This window comes from Drosophila hydei, unplaced genomic scaffold (assembly GCF_003285905.1).
Source record: "Drosophila hydei strain 15085-1641.00,03,60 unplaced genomic scaffold, DhydRS2 tig00000001-arrow-pilon, whole genome shotgun sequence".
In the NCBI taxonomy this organism is placed as follows: domain Eukaryota; kingdom Metazoa; phylum Arthropoda; class Insecta; order Diptera; family Drosophilidae; genus Drosophila; species Drosophila hydei.
The window spans coordinates 11,565,892-11,586,695 of NW_022045643.1; the positions used below are offsets into that span (position 1 = coordinate 11,565,892).

The following is a 20,804-nucleotide window of genomic DNA, read 5'->3' on the forward strand; positions in this document are numbered from 1 at the left end:
TTAAGGCCTGTCGACTTGCTGGTGCTTTCTCTTCCCAGCTTCCCAGCTTGCCAGCTTGCCAGCTTCCCAGCAACTCCACTTGAGCTCGTTTTCAACCGCTGCGCGTATTCTCTTAGGCGCGATGCGGGTGGGTTCTTTGGCAAACGTGCACGTTTCCTCACTTTGGTGGCATTATGCTTCATACTTTTTAAGCACATGACATGACACATTTTATGCGAGGCAAAGTGATGTGAATAGTGGCTACCACCACTCCTTGAAAAGGCACGCCATATGACCATAAACAAATGCCGTTTGCTACCTGGGCTGCTAACCAATTTCGCCAACTCCCGCACACATCCTTAAAGAGCCAAAGGAACTCTGTAGAATTTTCAAGCAGCGACTCGCTCCGGCGTCTTTTTATTTACTTTGTAGGCATAACTCGACTCTGTGTTTGTCTTGGTATGTGTGTGTGTGCGTACTGGCAACTCCTGACGCTGTTGACATTGCAAAGCAAATCCGCGTTGCGCATACGCCGCGTTTGCCCAGCAGGCTGGCAGGCTGGCAGCTGCTTTCGACACAAACTTAGCCAAAAGTCATTCAAGGTTTTGTAACTCACGCCAAATCTGAAGGCTAATTTACATGTGTTGCTGTTCATTTTCGACTATTTACACATTGTTGCCAGACGTCTAAGTGGCTTTCACACTGCAAATAAATGAATTAAATTCTGTGAATTGTTTGCATAAAAAATGAAAATATTTGTTTTTAATTTTTATTGATTCACAAATAATCTTAAGAGGTCTCAATTCAAATGTCAAGCAACCTGCCACAGTTACTTTTTATATATTATTTTATATATATGTAAAAAATATTTATAAACTGTTTACGCAAAATTCTTGCTTAAATCTAAGAATAATGACGACTAATTTTGGTATCCCAAATCTTGTTGGCGCTGTACGCTACAAGCTAAACACATTTCCCCCATATAATATACTCTTCAGAAGCTATTCAAATTTCTTTACGGAATTTGCTACGCATGGAAGCAAACGTCTCTAACACCATGGCCAAAGAATATGTTTGCCCGCAAGCTATTCACTCAGTTTTTCTTCTTTTTATGAAACCTTGCAAAAGCTTACTTATGCTTAAACATATCGGATAACATAATAATAAATAAATAATAAATAATTGAACTCTTCAGTAGACTTTGTAGTTCGTTTCTCATCCGCAACAGATTTTCTGCAAAATTTCATCTTTCTATTTTCCTTTTCTATTTCAAATGATCTGAATAAAGAAGTTCTACAATCTTTGATAATTCAATAGCAAAGTCTCTCTCTCTGTATAAAGGGTATTACATAGTCTGCGTGTCAGCAGACGAAAATTCTCTTTGGCTCTTTCTGTGTTTGTCACTGACCTTTGCCGCATATTTTTTCGGCTGATGCTGCTTGTGAATAAGTACATATATATAATATTTTCGTTTGATTTATTTTTAGCACTTGATATAAAAAAGTCATTTAAACGTTTCATTTCAGTTCTGCTTGTTGACGACGAACAGGGAAATCTGTCCAACGCCCAAATAAATAAGCTGTTCCAAGTCTTTTGATTTCGCGCCGCACAGGTATTTTTTTTGTATAATATTTGTGTTTCTGTCGCTCGCGTTTAAATTGGAGAGAGAGAGACATATGGAAATATTGGTTAATTGATATTAATATATGCTGCCTGCGTTACTAAGGGACAGTGCAAAATATTTATTATATTCACAATTGACATATCTGCGCATTGAATTTCTTTTTATGTGTCTTACTTCTCGTCTTCGATACTTCACTGTTCAGCTTCGTTTATAATTTACGAGCGAAAATGTTTTATTTCATGTTTTATGGCAAATAAATTATGCTCGACAACGAATCGGGAAACACAGGACAGGACAGCACACCTAAGCCAGCGATAAGAAGTTGTCGAAAGATGCCAAAATAATTTTCATTTCCCACAATGGACGACTTCCTCCACTACAGCTGCCCAAAGAAAAGCATTAGTGCTTTAACGAAAGCTACCAGACTAGAAAATACCCTGTAGAAGAACAGAAGAATAGCTTAATTACTTTACCTACTTGGATATATTTAATATATTATAAGCTCTGAGCATTTGGCTCGTTAAATTCAATTTATCTATGGAAAGTTAAGTGTCTCATTAATTAAAAAATAAATTTTATATGATATACATATTAAATATATTCAAAAAAATAAGAAGGCACCTACGTTATTATATTTTTAAAAATTATCAATGATTGGGATTAAATAACGACTTTCCTTAACTGACACTTGACTTGGCCCATCATTAATATACCCATTTAAAAACTACTTAAGAATACTGTTCCAGAAATACTCGCAAATATTAGCTATCGATCGAGTGTCGAACTGTTGATACCCTAACCAATATACACATGATAAATTATAATAATATCAATGTGCAACCATTAAAATGCTTCCAATCCGATTTAAGCAAGATATTTCTCTTCAGAGAGTTTTTTTATTTCTCCCTTAACTGTAGTTATAAATAATTAAAAAAATATAAATACCTCAATGACAATACCTTTTTATATGGAAAACTTTTCGGAGTTATTCCATATAACATATATATATGCGAGGATATCAGAGAAACAAATGGAAAACGGATAGGTCTGAATTTATGGATGTTCATTGATTGCTGCCTGGACTCGATCCCAACAAATTTATGTAAATTATTTTTCTTTTGGTGCTCAATGCGACTTTTATGGAGATAGAATGCAGCTGCGACCGGGACAGAGGCCAGGCTGAAGAGCTCGAAGCCGACAGAGCGTAACGAGAGAAAAGCAATGCCGAAATATAAGCGTATATGTAAAATGGATTTGGGGCCGTCCCGTCTTAAGAGCGACTTGCGTGCAGTCAATGAGCCCAGAAGTTGTAGGAAGTGGCTCTTAAAGTGCTCGAAGTGCCAGCCAAGGACTTCCAAATTGAAATTCGTGAGTGTAGCAAAAAAGAACTGAAACACGACCACAACATGTGTGTGTTTTTTCTGCATAATATGCAAGCTTGTATAGAATATATATATATAAGTGGGCCAAGGTAACGAACAAGCATCCTACTTACCATATGTGGGTCATTTATATGCAAAGCATGGTCCACGCTTACGATATGTTCAGTCTAATAAGCTGGGCACGTGTAGTCCTCGCTGCCATGTAGTCTCTGTTGTATTAACGGAAAATTGGCTTCACTCCCAGCTTCAGTTCGTATCAACTATAACAATTGAACCCGCACTTGCTCATTGCTATCATGCAGTATATACCCTGTACTTAACCTGTAGACACATAGAAAAAAAAATTAAAAATCGTTTTTCATACCTTAAGCTGAAAGCAGAGACTCTTCAATCGTGAGTAAGATTTTTACCTGCCTTCTAATGATTATTTTTCAGATAGAGTATCAAATATTTCGACTCTGAAACTCTGACTTTGCTGAAACTGTTGTTAATACAATTACCCCGCTCTTATTGGCAAATTTTATTTTGCATGGCTTTATATGCAATATAATATTGAAACAGGATCAACTTGCTCTAAGCTACCATATTTTAAGAGCTAAAAGTCAAAAAGCTGTGACAGCTCACGTAATTCTGTATAATCAAATAGTAATGCGAAAATTGGCTCCAAATTATATTGTGATCTGTATTGAAACACGTGACTTGGGGCCATTCCAGGAATTTGTCAGTTAGTGTCGAAATATTTAGCCATAACAATTTTTAATTTATTTTAATGGATTTAAATGAAGGTCTAAATAGTTAGCCTAGCCGGCGAGACTTGAAGCTATCTGGTAAATAGTACTGAAATTGTTTATTCGATAAAAATGATTTTTTTACCATAAGCCAAACAAGAAATTTAATAGCTTATCTCAACGTACTTGAATTTATACAAATTTAACTTCTATGGAATTCTCAAGCATTGAAGTAAGTCTCACAAATATTGATTCTTTGCCGACCATCTAATCTGCTTATACCCTTACTCTTTTTCGTAGTCAAATATTGTTAATGATTTTATGACAATGTATGTAACAGATAGAAGTAGGCGTGGCAAATCCAATTAAGTATATATATTCTTGTACAGGGCGACAAGTTGAGTCGATCTAGCCATGTCCGTTTTGCCATCTGTATGTCTATCGATCTAAGTGCCTGCCTGTCCGTAAGATCTCAGCTTCAATGAGCGACATCTACGAGTGTAGAATGATCAGCTCATCACAGGACTCAGGGTATCTCCTAGTCGAAGAGTCTCGACTATAGCATTTTGTTACTCTTGTGCCCTCTACATATATAAAAAATTGATCAAATATATCATATATTTTTTCAATCTGTAGCTCTCTCTGTTTAGTCACTGGGGTGAACTTATTTGATTTGGCAATAAAATAAAATCAATCAAACTAAAACAAACTTAAAATATTCCATAAAAAATTTATGTCCAGCAGAACCTTGTGAATCACAAAAATGATGCTTCACATTAGGCATTTGATTGTGGCATAAATTATTTCTTTGGAGAAATCTGATGATGTCTTGAACAGCATGCCTTTGGGACCAGGACTTACAGTTAACTAAGTGCCGCTTGCTATAAGCCCGAGGTAACAATAACCTTTGGCCTCTTAGCAAGCCATTTTTGCACTTTTGCTCTACTCATTTTTATGGTTTAGCTGACAGCCAAAGCTTTCCTTTCTTCTCTTGCTCTTTGTATGTGTGCAACAAAGAAAACATTTGCACTTTGCGTCCACTTTTAGGCAGCAAGTTCTTTCCATATTTATGGCGCTGGCTCGTAAAGTCCTTGTGCCAACTGCGCTGGCCAGCAAAAACAATAAAGAGACTGCTTATCACGCTCAGCCAATGGACCGCAGCATTCATCTCATAAATGGTTTTATGTTAAGAACGCTCTTCAGCTGTGTTATCCCAGGTATTTGTGCCAACAACTGGGCTAATGACCCGTTGCGGCTACTTACTGCCTGCCAACATTACGTATACGTAGCGTGTGTCTATGGCGCCAAAGATGGGTGCACGAGTGTGTATGTGTGTGTGTGTGGTTAAACAAGTGTCATATTTGACCAGGACACACACAGCATGGAATTTTAAGGCCAGTGAAACTTGAAGCTTGCCATTTTGGCCAGCTCCCAGGACTGAATGCAGCTCCAGCAAACTTTGAGTCGCCAACGTGGCCATTGTCGGAGCTGCCACTCATATTTCTCACTCTGTTGGCCCCCAGTGCTTCCTGCAGCCTCAATATGGTATTGTGAGCCTGCCGTTACGCCATTATTTATACGCTTATTTGTTCATTTTGTGCGCACTCGGGGCGCTACTCGTTGCCCGACAAACTCCTTGCTTAATTAAAAGTTCCAGGCCACAAGCTTTTTATATTTTTATTTTTACTTTGTTTGCACTATGCCAGCCCACACACACTTGTATACTCTTTAATAAAGTGGATATTAATATTTAAATAAATATATACTCAAGCTTGCAAGCGAATATTTAGCTAGGCATTTGTTATGTTTTGTTTGATATGTGAATAATAATTGAAATTTATACATGAAAAATCATTTTATATATAAAGAAAAGATTAAAAAAATTGTAAAATAATAAGATATGACTTGAAGAAACAAAGCCGACGACGCAATAAGTTTGCAACAAATAACGAAGAACTAATTTTATAATATAAACATAAATATAAATATAATACATCATCATTTCTATGTCCTGCGCAAGTTATTTTTTACATTTATGCAACATCATTTTCATTATTTAATCAACTCTTTGGATTCACCCAATGACCAACTGCGAAATGAAGAACTCATCATCATCGTCTGGCAGCTAGCTTCACAAGTACATCGATAAACATCGGCCTGAAGTGGGGCGACGTTGAGGGTAGTAAATGAAAACCGAGCTGCATGAGACTGCGGCGCAAGCAACAGGATAATTATCCTTGCCATATGTTCGTATGTCCGGCGAGGACCGAAACAACAACCCAAGCGTTGACAGTTGCTCACTTGAGTGCCTGCCTGACTGACTGCCTGACTGCCTGGCTATGTAATTGTAATTTAGACACTGCACACACACACATACACCGCACACACAGACACACATATTGTGTGTAGCTTTCTTGTGCTCTGTGTTCTTGTACTGCGTAATTTTTTTCGCTGTCATGCGGCTAAATGTGCAAATTACGTGACGTTTTTATTTCATTCGCCAGCCGCTGCTTCTTTTATTTCATTTTCTCACCTAATTTTCACAGCGTTTCATCTCAAGTCCAGCCATCCACATACACACACACACACACCCACCCACACTCACTCACTCTCAAAAGAAGAGCAATTTGTGCCACGTGTGTGTTTAACCTAATTACAAGAATCTATATTGTTCTTGGTTACAGCTCTGCCCATAAAGCAGCCTAGTTAGGTTTCCTTGCTGAGAACAATTACAAAGCATTTTCATGCAGCGAACGGTAGTATGAATAAACAACAATTATTCATACAATTGGATATAAATACATCCATTCTTTGAATTCTAATTATAATGAAATAAATATATAATTGGCAAATCGCAGAATTCATGTCCTACCAGACATATTTCTGCAGTTGTTTGATATTTATAAGATAAAATAAGATTTATGTAAGCATTCTTCCTTATCAGTATTCCCAGCAGAAATGTTTTAAGACAAGCTAGCTTTAAAGAGAAACCAAACATTTACCTTAAACATATTTCCTTACTCTAAATTTATTTTATATTGTTACTTTCTTGTTTAATATGCTTACTAACAATATGAAGCATAGAATACAAGTGCATTTCTAATGTCCCAATACTTGTAAAGATGCCACACGTACTCAAACATATTTCATTATTATTGAAGGTATGGCGTATGAGGTATGTCCCTTAATTGGCAATTCTAATATTAGATTGTATCATATATTGAGTTGACTCGGTAGGTAGTATAAAACTCTTTGTTTTAGAGTATAATAAAATGTTAAATATTTTATGCTCAAAAGTCGAATAGTGTTTTTGTATATTATTGAACTTGTTTATAATAACTATGTCATTATATTCATAAAAGAAAACATATTATTTATCTCTTACAGGGAAAAATGACTGAGATGTGACAGTATATGTATATAATATTTAAGCAATCCGAACATAACTTAAATTGTTTTTTTTTTAAGTTAAATACTAAAGAGTTCGAATGATTTAGAGGACAGAAAACACTTACGCTTAACCTTAATTACTAAGTGGCTAAACAACTTCTATAAATATATTGGAATACTTAAAAATAAAAAGGAAACCCAAACAAAATATTGACTGCCTTTAAATTTAATAGATCTTATAAGCTTTTTAATTTGATTTGTGATTTGATTTTGTGACTATCTGACAGGATAACGGAAATGATAGAAGTTTTTTTCTTTTAGATATATCTCTTATAGGCAGATCATGTCGGTTCTTAATCCTGTTCAGGAATATATATACTTGATTGATACGTTCGATTGCCGTTCTGAATAAGTTAAGGGTAAACAAATAAATAATAATAAATAAAAATAAATAATAATAAATAAAAATAAGTAATAATAAATAATAATAAATAATAATAAATCATATTAAATAATAATAAATAATAATAAATAATAATTAATAATAAAAAATAATAATAAACAATAAATTGATGCACTGAGCACGCGTATTACAAGTTTGCCTATATATATGTAGCTACCTATATTGCTGGCATGCTCGAAAGCATTAGTTATCCTGCTCTGCTGTAGTTGCTTTTGTTGACTCATTATGCTCATTAAGAAATTCAATTAGCGCCTTAATTGCAGCAAGTGCTTAATGATGATAATGCGTTTACCTCGCCAGCCGCAAACTGTGTCCCAGCGCCAGCTCCTCTTCCATCAACTGCCCCAGCTCCTTTTACAGCCTCCCGCCTCAACCGAAGCGATGACTCTTAGCACTTTGTTGCCATACACAGTCACGGCTATATATTGACAAGATTCGACATCATTAACATATTAACTAGATAGACTTAAAAGAAACTTTGCCTGCAGCTGATTGTGCGAAAACGTAAATATGCAGGGGAAAGGTGCTTTGATATATTTAAGCACATATATAATGGAGCTCGCAGTTCTGGCCAGCGTCCACTCTCTGGCTGTTTATGCTGATTTATGCATTATATATAATTTAGACGCTCGTTTTGGCTAACAAGCAAAAAGTTTTGCCTCGACACAACTTTTTCCATGGCAACATAAGAAAAATGTGTTTAAAATAAAAACAGCTCGAGAGTTATTTATGCAAATTTGATAAATGCCACTTGGCGCACATGTTACACAAAATATTAGATTTGCAAACCCAATTTTACAGCTAATTAATATTTTTGTTTGCTGCACATTTGCATATCAAACGAGTGCGTTACGATGCCGAGGACACTGCCAAGGACAATGGAGTGGGCTGGACGTAAAGATCCCACACGTACTCAAGCATTTTATTATTGAAGGTATTGCGGCTGAAGTATTTCCCCTTAATTGCCAATTTTGATATTAGATTGTCTTCTTTATTGGTTTGACCCGGTAAATCGTATTACACTTCTTGTTTTAGAGTATAATAAAATGTTACATTTTTTACGATCAAAAGTCGAAAAATGTTTATGTAAAGCTCAGTGCTAAAAAAGTAATTGCAATCTTGCGACCATTGAATCCATTATTAAAAATGTAACAAGAGGTCAAAGCAGTTGGGTGAGAATCAAAGTGATTATAAGAAATCAAATAATATTTCATTGATTTATATTTTTTAATTAAACATCAATAGCAGTATACGAATGTGGATTATTAATAAAGACAAAAGAAGATGAAAACTAGTATTTTCAATTAAATCCCTTATACAATTGGAGTACCTGACTAGCAGCTAAACTGAACAGAGCTCTTGTGTTTTTTTATAAGTTAATAACAAAGTCATAAATAAGAGCATTTGGTAACATAGCAGCACCTCATAAACATCAACTTTCCGACTTCGCATCTAATAAATTTCCTGCACTGCTGATTTATATCCAATTCTAAGGAGCTCATCAAATCGGCCGCAAGCTACAGCTTGCTATTGACATTAAATATAAGTTGACATTGAATAAAAAACATTTAACAAGTCTACATTCGGCTTAGACAATAAATATATTATTTATCCACTTTAATTAATAGAAAATTAACTAACCAAAAACCATATATAAATACATATAAAAGAGAAATCCATTGAATATAATAATAATAATAATAATAATAATAATAATAATATAATAATAATAATAATAATTTTCAAAAAATATTAATATTTAAATTTGCTTCTATAAACTGAACGAGAAACTGAATGCAGAACTCAATTTAATTAGCTAGCAATACGTTCAAATAACTTCATTTTCAGATATGTGAGTTTGTTACATGAAATCGAAGAAGTTATTATGGTTCGAAGTAAGATAGGATTACCAGCTATAAGACTCACCATAGGATTAGCGCATAACAGCTAAACCGACTCGACTATTAATACTGATCAAGAATAAATATACGCTATGGAGTAAGCCCCACTTTCCCTGTCTGTTACTTATACTTAAAAAAGAAAAGACTTTGAATTCCCGTTTCTAATGAGCTCAAGGGTTTGAGAGCTCAAGCAGAACTAAGCCCTTTGTACACGAATATATAAAAGCACAATATATCAAAGTTGAGAGTGGAAAAGAGAGAAAGCGAGAGCATGCGAAAGAGAGTTAGTACAAACAACTATTTATAAACTTATAGAGAAAATCATTTACTATCTCTGATTCACATAAAACAAAGTCGATGTTGTTCGATGTGCAGTTCGCATTAAGTGACTTTTCAAAGGTTTGTAAATCTGAAATATGAATTTTAACTTTTTTTCCAAACTGATAAACACCGTTTCGTCGATTTTATAGTTCCTAATACTAAAAACTGGGCTTATATTTGGTTAAAGCTTTGCAACGCAAGCCCTTTATATTTGCATTTAAATTCTGTTGACATTTTTGGATTGGACAAGTAATTGATTAGTTAAAGTAATAAATATCTGACTATGAAACCAATCCTATGCAATAAATCCACAGGTTTTCGCCTGTTAAGCCAAAACTTAATAAAAACAATTATTTCAGATTCTAATTAATTATAATAGGTTTTTGAAATGGTTAATGTCTGCTTCAGATCTATTACAAATTTTCCTTTCAGCTCTTTAGAAATGTTCGATTTGCGAAAGCAATTTCCGAGCATTTCGACTTCTTCAATTATTTAATTCCAAACTGAACATTTAGTTGCAATCTAAAAGTTAAAATTTATTTTTTTTGCAATTTTGCTTTTTTTTTTACAATTTTTTTATTTGCATTTATATTTTATATACAATTTTACAATAAATTTTTGCCTGTTTGTCGTTTGCTCTGTTTGTTTCATTAGCTCGTTTGTCCATATCCGTTTTCTATATTCATATATGTATATATCGTAGTTGTTTCATATTATATTAAAAAAAATAAAAATATATATATATGTATATATATAGAGCAATACAGTGATGCTTGAACATTTGAAAACGAAAAACGAGATATTAACATAGGAATTTCGCTTGTTAAAACGCAAATTTAATATTTCATATATATAATGATTAATTAATTTGAACATGTTTATACAATTCGTTCATATATATGTATATATAATTTGAGATAGTCGCATATGTGTATAAATATAGTATATATACTTATACTATAGACATTTGTGTTATGTATGTAATTAACGCTTTACAAATTTCATTGCACTTATCAAACTCTTGATTGACTACAGTGGATATCGCTAGTAACGGAAATGAGTATACATATATATTTCGAGCATATAAAACTATGTACATATTGAGTGTGAATATGAGCTACAAAAGTCCGCGAGTTCTAATCATATACAGACTAATCTGATTTGGTGTTCGAGCTTACAAAAATATTGACAACGAAAAGGAAACAAATTTCAATTTGCAGCTTTTATTTCGTTTAATAAGCTATTTAATATAGTGAACAGATCAGCAAGCTAGCAAAGTGATAAGCAACTGAACAAACAATATATACATCAACTTACATTTGATAAGTGTTATTGCTTTTGGTTGCGTGTAGCGGATACCAACTGTAGTACGTACTTTACTTAATACTAAGAAGCCTTTTGTTAAACTGCCACAACGATGACAACGTTTATATATTTATTAAATTTGTTCACTAAAGTCGATATGTTTACTTAAATTATCAACATATAATATATATATATATATGTATATATATAATGCTCGTGTTTAGCATAGGTTATCCACGTCCACTAGTACGGTAGTATGGTGTTCATGTTTCGGGTTCCTACTAATTCGAATAGACTTAATAAACTAAACTTCGGTTCTAGCGGCCAGTGAAGGGCATCAATGCAATCAACAATCGACAATCAATAATCGGTAATCGATAATCGACATTCGATATTCGACAATCGATAATCGATAATCGAAAATTGCAGCTGGTTTATTCACATTTGTAGTTTTATTTGTTTAAAGCTTAATTTCATTTGGTTTTCTCGTTATGTTGTCAATTTTTCTAGGTATATAAGTTCTATGCATTATTGTTTCAAATAGCCGTGTTTAGCAAACTCATTTCGATTATACAATATAAAAAGCCAATTACTAAACAACAGCAACTACTTAGTTAAAGGTTTTCGCTACATATATACTATATATATACACAATAGTTAATATTTTCGCACTTAATTTCAATTATTTGTCAACTGATATTTGGTTAGATCAACCAGATGCTCATACAGCATGTCCTCCTGGGGCGTCAGCCCGATCATAATCCAGCCCGATATGGCTGCAATGCTTCGCGTCACCGACAGACTACTCCAAACACTCTGCACACTGTTGCTTAGCTGCGGGAAAAGTTCAATTAGAATCAGCGATCGAGTCGAGCTGCAAACTTCATGACATACCAACTCCTGTTGTGTTAGCGTTATGTTAGCATTATTATTGATCAGATAGAGCTTCTCGTCGATGGAATCGGAGCATATAGTTAGGATTATTGTGGCGAAGTAGAGCATCGTGATGATCAGCCAGCGAAATGATATTAGCTCGCTGGCATTTGAGAAGCTCCAGCGACATATGTCCATGCTGCAAAATATAAATCGTATATTAATAGCTTGAAAATGGAATATATACGATGTATTAAAGGAAATTTAAATGAATTTATTATTATACTTGGTCACGAAAGTGTAAAGAATATAGTCATTCTGTGCAATGTCTGACTTCTTATCTAAATGAACGCAATGTACTTAGAGACCTACAGCTTGGAATATATTTTCTTGCCAAATTGCGAGATTAAGGGTAAAGCACTACCCAATACTAGTAATACTATTTTCAATAAATATATTTCAGCTTATGATTTGGTTAACATTAATATTAATAGATATTAATACATAAGTTGGCGACTCAACTTAATTCCAATTCAGTTAAGAAAAGCTCCATAGAGCTCCCAAGAATAATGACTAGATATAGCTTCAAAGTAAAACCATAATTAACGTAATATCTGGAACATTTTCATTTGATTGCAATTTCTATTTCAGCTGATTTACGAGCCTATCGCTCGCAATGATGGCGTAATAAACAAAAAGAGGCTCAGTAACTTGCAACTCTCGACATCAACGAATTTCCATATACGAAAATCAGAAATGGCTAGATAAACTAACCTTATGATCTAGGTTAACGATAAATATACTTTATTAAGGTACTTCCCTTTGTCTAGTACCAATTCCCAAATAGGCCCTTAAAGTGTACAAGCCGCAGAGTATACAAATATGTCTCCAAAGCAAGCCAAGCAAATGCTGCTCTAGTAGCCCCAACCACTTTGCTTATGTTTGCATTAGGGCAGAGGTGTCATTTCCCACTGGCATTTATTCAAGTATTCTGGCATTTATATTAATTAAATTAAAAGCTCTGCTGAACTAGCAAACAGCACTATTTCCTTTGTGTATATAGATGACTCGGAGATGGAAAAGGTCAAAAGCTACACATGATGCCCATGGAAAGACCAAAGCCAGCAATACACCAATGACATTTGCAAAGACGGCAGCATCACATAAATCACAGGACACAGGATAACGAGGCGAAATGTCAGTCTGACTTTTACACTTTCGCTGCCATCGCCTGAGGATTGGGGAAAAGTGAGAGTGTCGAATGGCAATGGCAATGGCCAAAACCAGTAAGACCAACACCGAAAACCGAAAACCGAAAACCGAAACCCAAACCGAACAGACAAAAGCAGACAATTTCAGTGTTGCTTGGTCTACCAAAAATTTCACCCACAGACACACGCACACACACACACATACACATTTGTTAGCTTTAAAGGTCAAGAGTGCAGCAAGCGAACAGCGCGCGTTCCCTGTGTGTGGGCAGCGCAAAAAGAGCAAAGTTTAAGAGCATTAAAATGTATATATATAAATACATATATATATATATATATATATATATAAATATATATATATATACACATATATATATATATATATATATATATATATATATATATATATATATATATATATATATATTTTAGATGATGAAATTGGCTACGCAGTGAGCATAGTAAAAATTATTGCAACAGACAACGGACAATAGACAACTGACGACTGACAACCGACTACAGCCACGAAGACAAACAAAGCGAAGCACTTGAAAATTTGCAATTCAAAATTAAGTATAGCATACTTTTCAGGGCCCAAGTGGCAATATTGACGCAATATGAAGCGCCCACGCGCCACTCTTCAGTCACCCACTGTAGTGTGAAGCAGGCGAGGTCTGGCCCAGAATATAGTGGCTGCCTACTATTCATATGCTCTTGACAGGAGGTGGCAGCCATCTGTATCTCTGTGTGTGTGTGCGTGCATGTTTTTTCAATGAAATGTGCGGGCCGCTTGAAGGGTTTCCACCTTGGGGCAGTCGGTGCGCTTTGAGGTCAATGTGTTCTTGGGTCACCCAAACAACAACAACAACCCAGCACTTGGCTAGCACGCACACTAAACCGCACCAGGTACTTGAAGTAAATGAGTTTGACTTTCATTTTCTATATATAGCGCGCCGCTGACGAAGGGCAGCCCTGAACAAACCAATTATCATGATTGATAAGATTCGAAATCTTACTGTAAATACGCATCTCCCATTCACTTACCGATCGAATACCGAAACTAGGCAAATTATGGCCAAGCAATAGAACGTATTTAGATAGATATCAGCAAAGCCAGCATAATCGCTAATCAGTGCAATGGCCTCGCTGCTTGTTGTCGGCGTCGTCGCTGCCGTGGCTGAGCCCGCTCCAGAGTCCGTTCCCTTAGCAGAATTGGTCAGTTCTATGCCCAACTTTGACATTTGGGCTGTTGGTGTTGCTGTTGTTGTTGTGATTGTTGATGAAGTTGCTGTTGCTGCTGCGGCTCCCGCTGCGGTCTCGCCCGCAAGACCAATGCTGTTGATGACCTTTGCCCAGTCCGTGGGATGGCTACTCATCACAAAGAGCAGATGGGCCAAGGCTAGACCAGCTAGCAGCCCATGGCATATGTTCGAGATGAGCAGCCAAATTCGTTGAATAACACAGGCAAGTTGTATGTTGCTCGAGATGCCATTGCTAGAAATTATAAATTTATTTGTCAATAAAAAATATTTATATATTTTAAATAATTTAAATGCATAAATAAAAGCTACTTAAAGAAAAATACAACAGAGTTTTCATAATGTATAAATATAAATAAAGCTCTGTCCATTAAAGCTTGGTTTGAAGTCTAAAAAGTTATTAAAACTCTAAGCTGAGGACTCTCAGTGACTCCTGAACTTGGCAAGGCTTATGTCTTAGTCTACCTAAACAAACCTTTACTCAGCCAAAGACTAGAATTCAGTGATTCAACTCTACACTCGCTCTCAGCAAAGAGCACTAGGTGCAGCATGAATTAAGTTAAGCCCAGCATTTGCTTATATAATTTACTAGATTTATCTTCAATATAATTTAAATATCTTTCAATAGCTAAAGCATCTATCTGGCCGCGAACTTGGCTCAGGGATTCTTGCACAATTTGTGCACACAAAGCAGCTTAACGACTAAGCTTTTCTTGGATTTCAGTCTTGGGACGAAAATAAACACGCAAAGGACAAGATAAACATGAATAGAAACGAAATGTTCACTGGAAATCCATTGATTCGAATTGAATGTGTGGGCTAAATCAGGCTGAAGGCAGATAAAAATAGCATGGAACCGCCGGATTAGATACACGCAACAGACAGAAGTATAGACGCCCACGCGGGTGTCGGCTAAACCCACCGATTTAGGTCGGCATCAAGCAGACAGCGGGTATCGCCGTAGCTGCCACGTCCGCTGGCCGAGCCGCCATTCGAGCGAAAGAGTCGTCCTGCGCCACCCAGCTCCGCCGCCGAGATGCCGTCGATGCCAATGCAGCTGCTGCTGGTGCCAGCTGCGCCGCGTGCGGCACCGACAAAGGAACGCTTGTAGTAGCTCTGCTCCACTGGTCGATAGCCTGATGACGTCTGCAGAAACATTTTGTCGATGTGCGCGGGCGTATCGTCCGTGGGCGAGACGACCGGAGTGAATGGATTGTAGATCTCCTCGCCCTCGGCGGGCGCAATGTCATCCGCCAGCTCCTTCAATATGGACGACAGCCCACCAGCTGAGTAGAGCTTGCCTGCAGATAACAGAGAGAGAGAGAGCGAGACAGAGAGAGACTGGGTGAGAGGGATGAGCATTGCAAGTGCGCAGAATCGTATTTGTTGTGGGTTGTGTGAAGAGCTTTTTCTCAATGGAATACAATTTGGCAATCTGGACTGGGAGCAAGCAGGCTCTGATACTTACTTATGAGCTGGCCCCGCTTGTCGCGCTGCGATTTCGTCTTCCGATGCACTCGTCGCTCCTCCAGGCTCTGATCAATTTCCAGTTCGCCCGACAGCGAGGCATCATGCATATCGGAGCACTGCTTGAGGTAACGCATCAGCGTCTCATTGGCCTGGCGCACCTCCATCTCCCCAGCGGCTATAAGCTTCCGTTCACGCCTCCTGCGCGACTCCGACTTGCTGCGCTTCCGCCGTGGACTCTTGTCAAAGCTGTTCCGGGAACGCAGCGAGCGCTGAGCGGGACTTGCCTGAGGATCTGACAGCGATTGCTGCTTGCGTGAGGCACCGCCAGCCACGCCGCCACCTCCCCCACTGCTGCCCGCGCCCATACTTAACGCCGACGGCGTGGGCGAGCTCTGCTTGAGCTCACGATCAATGTAGCCCAATATGCCGCGATGGAAGGACGAGTCAACTTCCAGAGAGCGCAGAGCCGGCGACTGTGGCGAGTGTGTGCGCCGCGAGCGATGTCCATGCGTAGCCGGCAGCTGACGCAGTGTTTCCCGTAGACTCATTGCATCACCGGACGAGTTGCGACTGCCATCGCTCTGCTTGGTTGGCTGTGTGGGCGATTCCAGGCGCGTGGTGGCCTCGCCGTCTGCGGCAGCAGCTGCTGCACCCAGCGGCTCATCGGCGCCCAGGGAAGCGCTCTCCTCCAGCGTGTCCTGCGATGGCGGCGCATGTCCGTTCACCAGTACCACTGTCTGCTGGGAGGTTTGACTGGGAGATCCCACCATTTCGATGCTGTCCGCTGAGCTCTGCGCGCTGATGCGACCCGCTATTGTGGTTGCTGTTGTTGTGGTTGTTGTTGTCGATGCTGTATCATTGAGAGCCGCCGCACAACTCTCGAGCGTCTCCAGCACGGCCTCCGTTACCTCCAGCTCCAGATCGGGCGGCGTATTGGCCGCTGCGGCTGCCTCCCGCTCCAAGCGCCGCTGACGAGCCTCAGTGCGTCGCTGTCGCTGATGCTGACGATGCACCTTGGGCTGAGTCGTCTCCATTGTGAGCAGGCTCAAGTCTCTTGCTGTCGATTCAATTATCTTATGCTGTGTCCACTATGTTCCTAGTTGTGGTTGTTGTTGTTGCTGCAACGACTGCTGTGTTCCGTGAGCTACGGCGTGCCCTCATAACAGGTGGATTAGTCCAGCAGGATGCGTGTTGAACTTTCGAGCAGTCGAAGTTGCGAAGCTGCAGCTTTTCGCTTTGACCCAAATAATTATGCAGCAAAAACGTCGCATGCACTTGCTGCAGCTACACCCGCGCACCGCACACAGACACACGCACACACACGGACACACACACAGCTGTGCTTAGCCTTCAGGAATATATTCTGTTGGAAAATGTGTTAGCCACTGCTTCAATTAAGGCTTAAATATTTCTATTGCTTCAGCCTTTTGCTGGGACTAACTTTCTTAATTCACTTCTATCAATTCTATTTTGTGGTTTCTCTATGAAGGTCGCCCGGTGGAGACTTGAGAACCTTATGTTTTGCTCGCGTTCGCGGCTGCTAAGCGACTGACTTGGCCTGGCCGAGACAGCAATGCAAAATGGCCCAAAACGAAATGCCCTGGCGCTGGCCTGACTCCCCTCGGTGGTGGCTTGTCGTTTGTGTCCTGCTTCCTGAAACGTAGTAACGAGCACAGCAGGGCGAAAGCTTTGCACAATGACGTCAGTAGCTGTGCGTGGTGAGCATTAACGCCCACACACACACACACACACACAGAGAGTCTGTGTGTGTGCAGGCATTATTGACAAATTCTATTTATAGGCAGCCGCCACTGTTGGCAAAGGTGGGGGATTTTTGTTTTTAGCAGCACCTTGCCCCAAAACTTAGTCAGCTTGCTTGCTGGCTACACTGAGAGAAACTGAGTAAGCATTAATATTTTTATTATATTACACTATATAGCCTAGACATAGTTATATATCATATAATAATTTGAATAATCTTAAATGAACTCTGAACTTAGTCTGCTACTTGAGCCTCAGTCTGCTATAGCCCCAACCACAAGAACTGATTTCAAGTAAGCAGCTGTCGTAGTTTTTGCGACATTTTGCTTACCCACACCCACTCTGTCTATCTCTCTCTCTGTCACTCTCTTGCTCTCTGTCTCACACTCTGGTATATTCACTCTGTGCGCTGTGCTGAATCGATAAATGCGTGGAAGCGTCTCAGCTTGGCTCAGGCTACTGCGCAGCTTTCAGCCTGTACATCATGTTGATGACGTCAATCGAGAAAGCTCTCGAACCAAAACAACAACGAAACCAGACACGAAGCGAGCACAAAAGCCGGCAAAAGCTCGCCTCTGCCACGCGCAGCGCTGCCATTCCGAAGGCGTCAGGCAAATTTTATTATCGTAAAGCGTGCAGAGGCGTCGTCTGGCTGCATCAGACACGCAAAGCAAAAACAAAAGCGCGAAACGCGATTCGCCAGCGCTGGGCCCCAGCTAATGGTCCCTGAAATGCCAAAAGGCGCTTGGCACTTGAACTGTCGCACTGAGCTCACTCAGCCGCCTCCCCTCTACCTCTCTCACACTCTCGCGCTCTCTCTCTCTCCCTCGCTCTTGTGCTTGCTGCATAACAGTCTCTGTCTCAGTCAAATGCAAGCCATCGACAGTGAGAGCACGTCATGACCGTGACGTCACAGCTTGACGTCAGTTAACGCATTAGCCAAAATGTTGAGCGGGCCAAGTAGAGGCTCTGAAATATTAAGGCGTTGGTTGTCGCATAGCGTAAGTCGTTCATTTAGCAGCATTTCTAAACTCATCCTAAATTAGAAAGTTCTTAAAATAATAATGGCTTTGTTTATGACGTGAAGCTTATGTAAATAAATAAAAATGCTTTTCTCTCAGCTTGCAGCTTATAGAAATTGATATATATGTATACATAGTTGGCTCTTACATCATGTGTCTGACAACGCAAGGAAAAGGTTATCTTCTTTCCAGATGTCTCAATTAACTAGCTGAATAAAAAAGTCCTTTTTCTTTTACTATTTATAAGTCTCTGCAGAGTGTTCAATTGTCCTTCTGATTAACCACAACAGAATACGCGAGTCAAAAGAAATGTCCCTCCGGCAAGCTGGCAACCCTGGCCGTGATGCGTTGCCCCAGGCAACTGGACACTTGTTTTGTCAATAACAAAACCAGCTAAAGACACAGCCGGTTTAGGTTCGAACACATTGTACAAGGAGCACAGCAAATGCCTCTGCTTGAAGCGCCAGCCGAGCACTCGGAATCCTCGCCGGAGCACTCACTGCAGCCGGAGATACCTCTGTTGCTGGCTCCACTGCTGCCAGGCCCTGCAGCACTCGCCCAGTTACGTGCGCCCACAGCCGAGGCGCGACTGCAGCAGCAGCAGCAGCAGCAGCAGCTGCAGCTGCAAGTGGAACGACAAAATCGTCGCCAGTTGGAACGGCGCAACTCCTTCGACCGGGATGAGCCCATTGTGGAGGAGAGCGAGCACTTTCCAGCGTTCGTGCATCTGCTGCCTGTGGTGCTGCCGCCACAGCTGCCGGAGCCAACGCTTGATGAGCTCTTGGTAAGTGTTTTGACTGGAGATTCCCCAGAATCAAAGATTCCACGATGCCACTGTGTCCATGCTTGCAGCGTCGCGTTACACAGCGCACGGATCTGGAGCAAGTAGAGTCGGTGCGTCTGCGTGTCATTTCCTACTCGGTGAGCCTGTCCCGGCTTTCGCTATTCCTGCCACGACTGCAGCAATTGGATCTCAGCGGCAGCGTGCTGAGCTCCCTGCGCGACCTGGGCTACGGCCTGATGCAGCTCACGCACCTGAACATCAGTAATTGCGGCCTCAACAGCTTCGATGGCACCAGCGGGCTGCCTAATATACGAGTTCTAATAGCCGATGGCAACATGATACAGCGCGTGGGTCCCTTGACGGAGCTGAGCCAGCTGCAGAGGTTGCAGGCGCGCAACAATCGCATCAGTGAACTGGGTCTGCTCTCGTTTCTGGGTCTGTGCCCCCAGCTCATGGAGCTGGAGCTCAGCGGTAATCCCGTCTGTCGTCTGCCTCTATATCGCGACATGCTGAGACGCAGCGTGGCCACTCTACAGATTCTGGATGGACAGTCCATTAATGACGATCAGCTGGAGACAAACGCTGAGCAAGACGACAACCACAGCTCCTTGTCCAGTGACTCGGAGTCGGCCGCAAGGCCGGCAACTGCACCACAGAACAACAACAACAACAATGTCAACAACAATGCTGCAACTCGACGAGCTGCATCAGCCTTCGTCACACTGGATTCGACACGCTATCAACGCCAATCCTCCACGTCCAGCACACCTGTTGCCGGCTCAGTGTTGGGTTTGGTGCGCCAGCGACGACGACGCAGCGGTCATGCCTGGGTCAGCTCCTCCAGCGGCTCATCGTCGGGCAGCTCCTCAGCCGCCTCGACACGTGCGCCCTCCATCAGCTCAGCCTCCTCGCACAGCAGCTTGGACATGCACTCCGCCTCCTACAGCTTCAATGCGCATGGCACTTTCGATTAGAAATTGCTCACAAAACAACTAGAATTTTATTGTGATTGATTTTTGAATATTGTACGATAATTCATTCATTATTTGTTGTTAATTAATAAAGCTATAGAAACTTTGATGCGCTGTTCTACTAGTCGGGCATGAGCAGAGATTTAAAAAAAAAAACAATTATAATTTGATTCAATTTTTCATATGATTTTCAAATCAAACTAAACTTGCTTTTACTCTCTAGACTTGTTGTATAACTATGCAGAGGGTCTGCCCTCTTCTATAATTCTTCTCATAATCCTGATGACAACCATCGCTCTCCTACTACTTCTGGCAAGCAGATTATCTCTCATTCTTCCTGTCTATTCATTTTATTAATAT

General features: G+C 39.7%; 2 protein-coding genes across 2 annotated transcripts; one reads left to right on the forward strand and one right to left on the reverse strand.

The window, feature by feature from the left end:
* Nucleotides 1-11,718: 11,718 nt before the first annotated feature.
* On the reverse strand, nucleotides 11,719-17,467 carry LOC111600962. The gene is made up of 5 exons (XM_023317344.2): nucleotides 15,905-17,467; nucleotides 15,359-15,737; nucleotides 14,222-14,671; nucleotides 11,988-12,165; nucleotides 11,719-11,927 (listed from the first exon to the last, which is right to left on the reverse strand). The coding sequence occupies exons 1-5, from the start codon at nucleotides 16,938-16,940 to the stop codon at nucleotides 11,772-11,774; spliced, it is 2,199 nt and encodes a 732-aa protein (XP_023173112.2). The 5' UTR covers nucleotides 16,941-17,467; the 3' UTR covers nucleotides 11,719-11,771.
* Nucleotides 17,468-18,997: 1,530 nt separating this feature from the next.
* On the forward strand, nucleotides 18,998-20,460 carry LOC111600963 (dynein assembly factor 1, axonemal homolog). The gene is made up of 2 exons (XM_030225016.1): nucleotides 18,998-19,473; nucleotides 19,542-20,460. The coding sequence occupies exons 1-2, from the start codon at nucleotides 19,135-19,137 to the stop codon at nucleotides 20,445-20,447; spliced, it is 1,245 nt and encodes a 414-aa protein (XP_030080876.1). The 5' UTR covers nucleotides 18,998-19,134; the 3' UTR covers nucleotides 20,448-20,460.
* The last annotated feature ends 344 nt before the right edge of the window (nucleotides 20,461-20,804 follow it).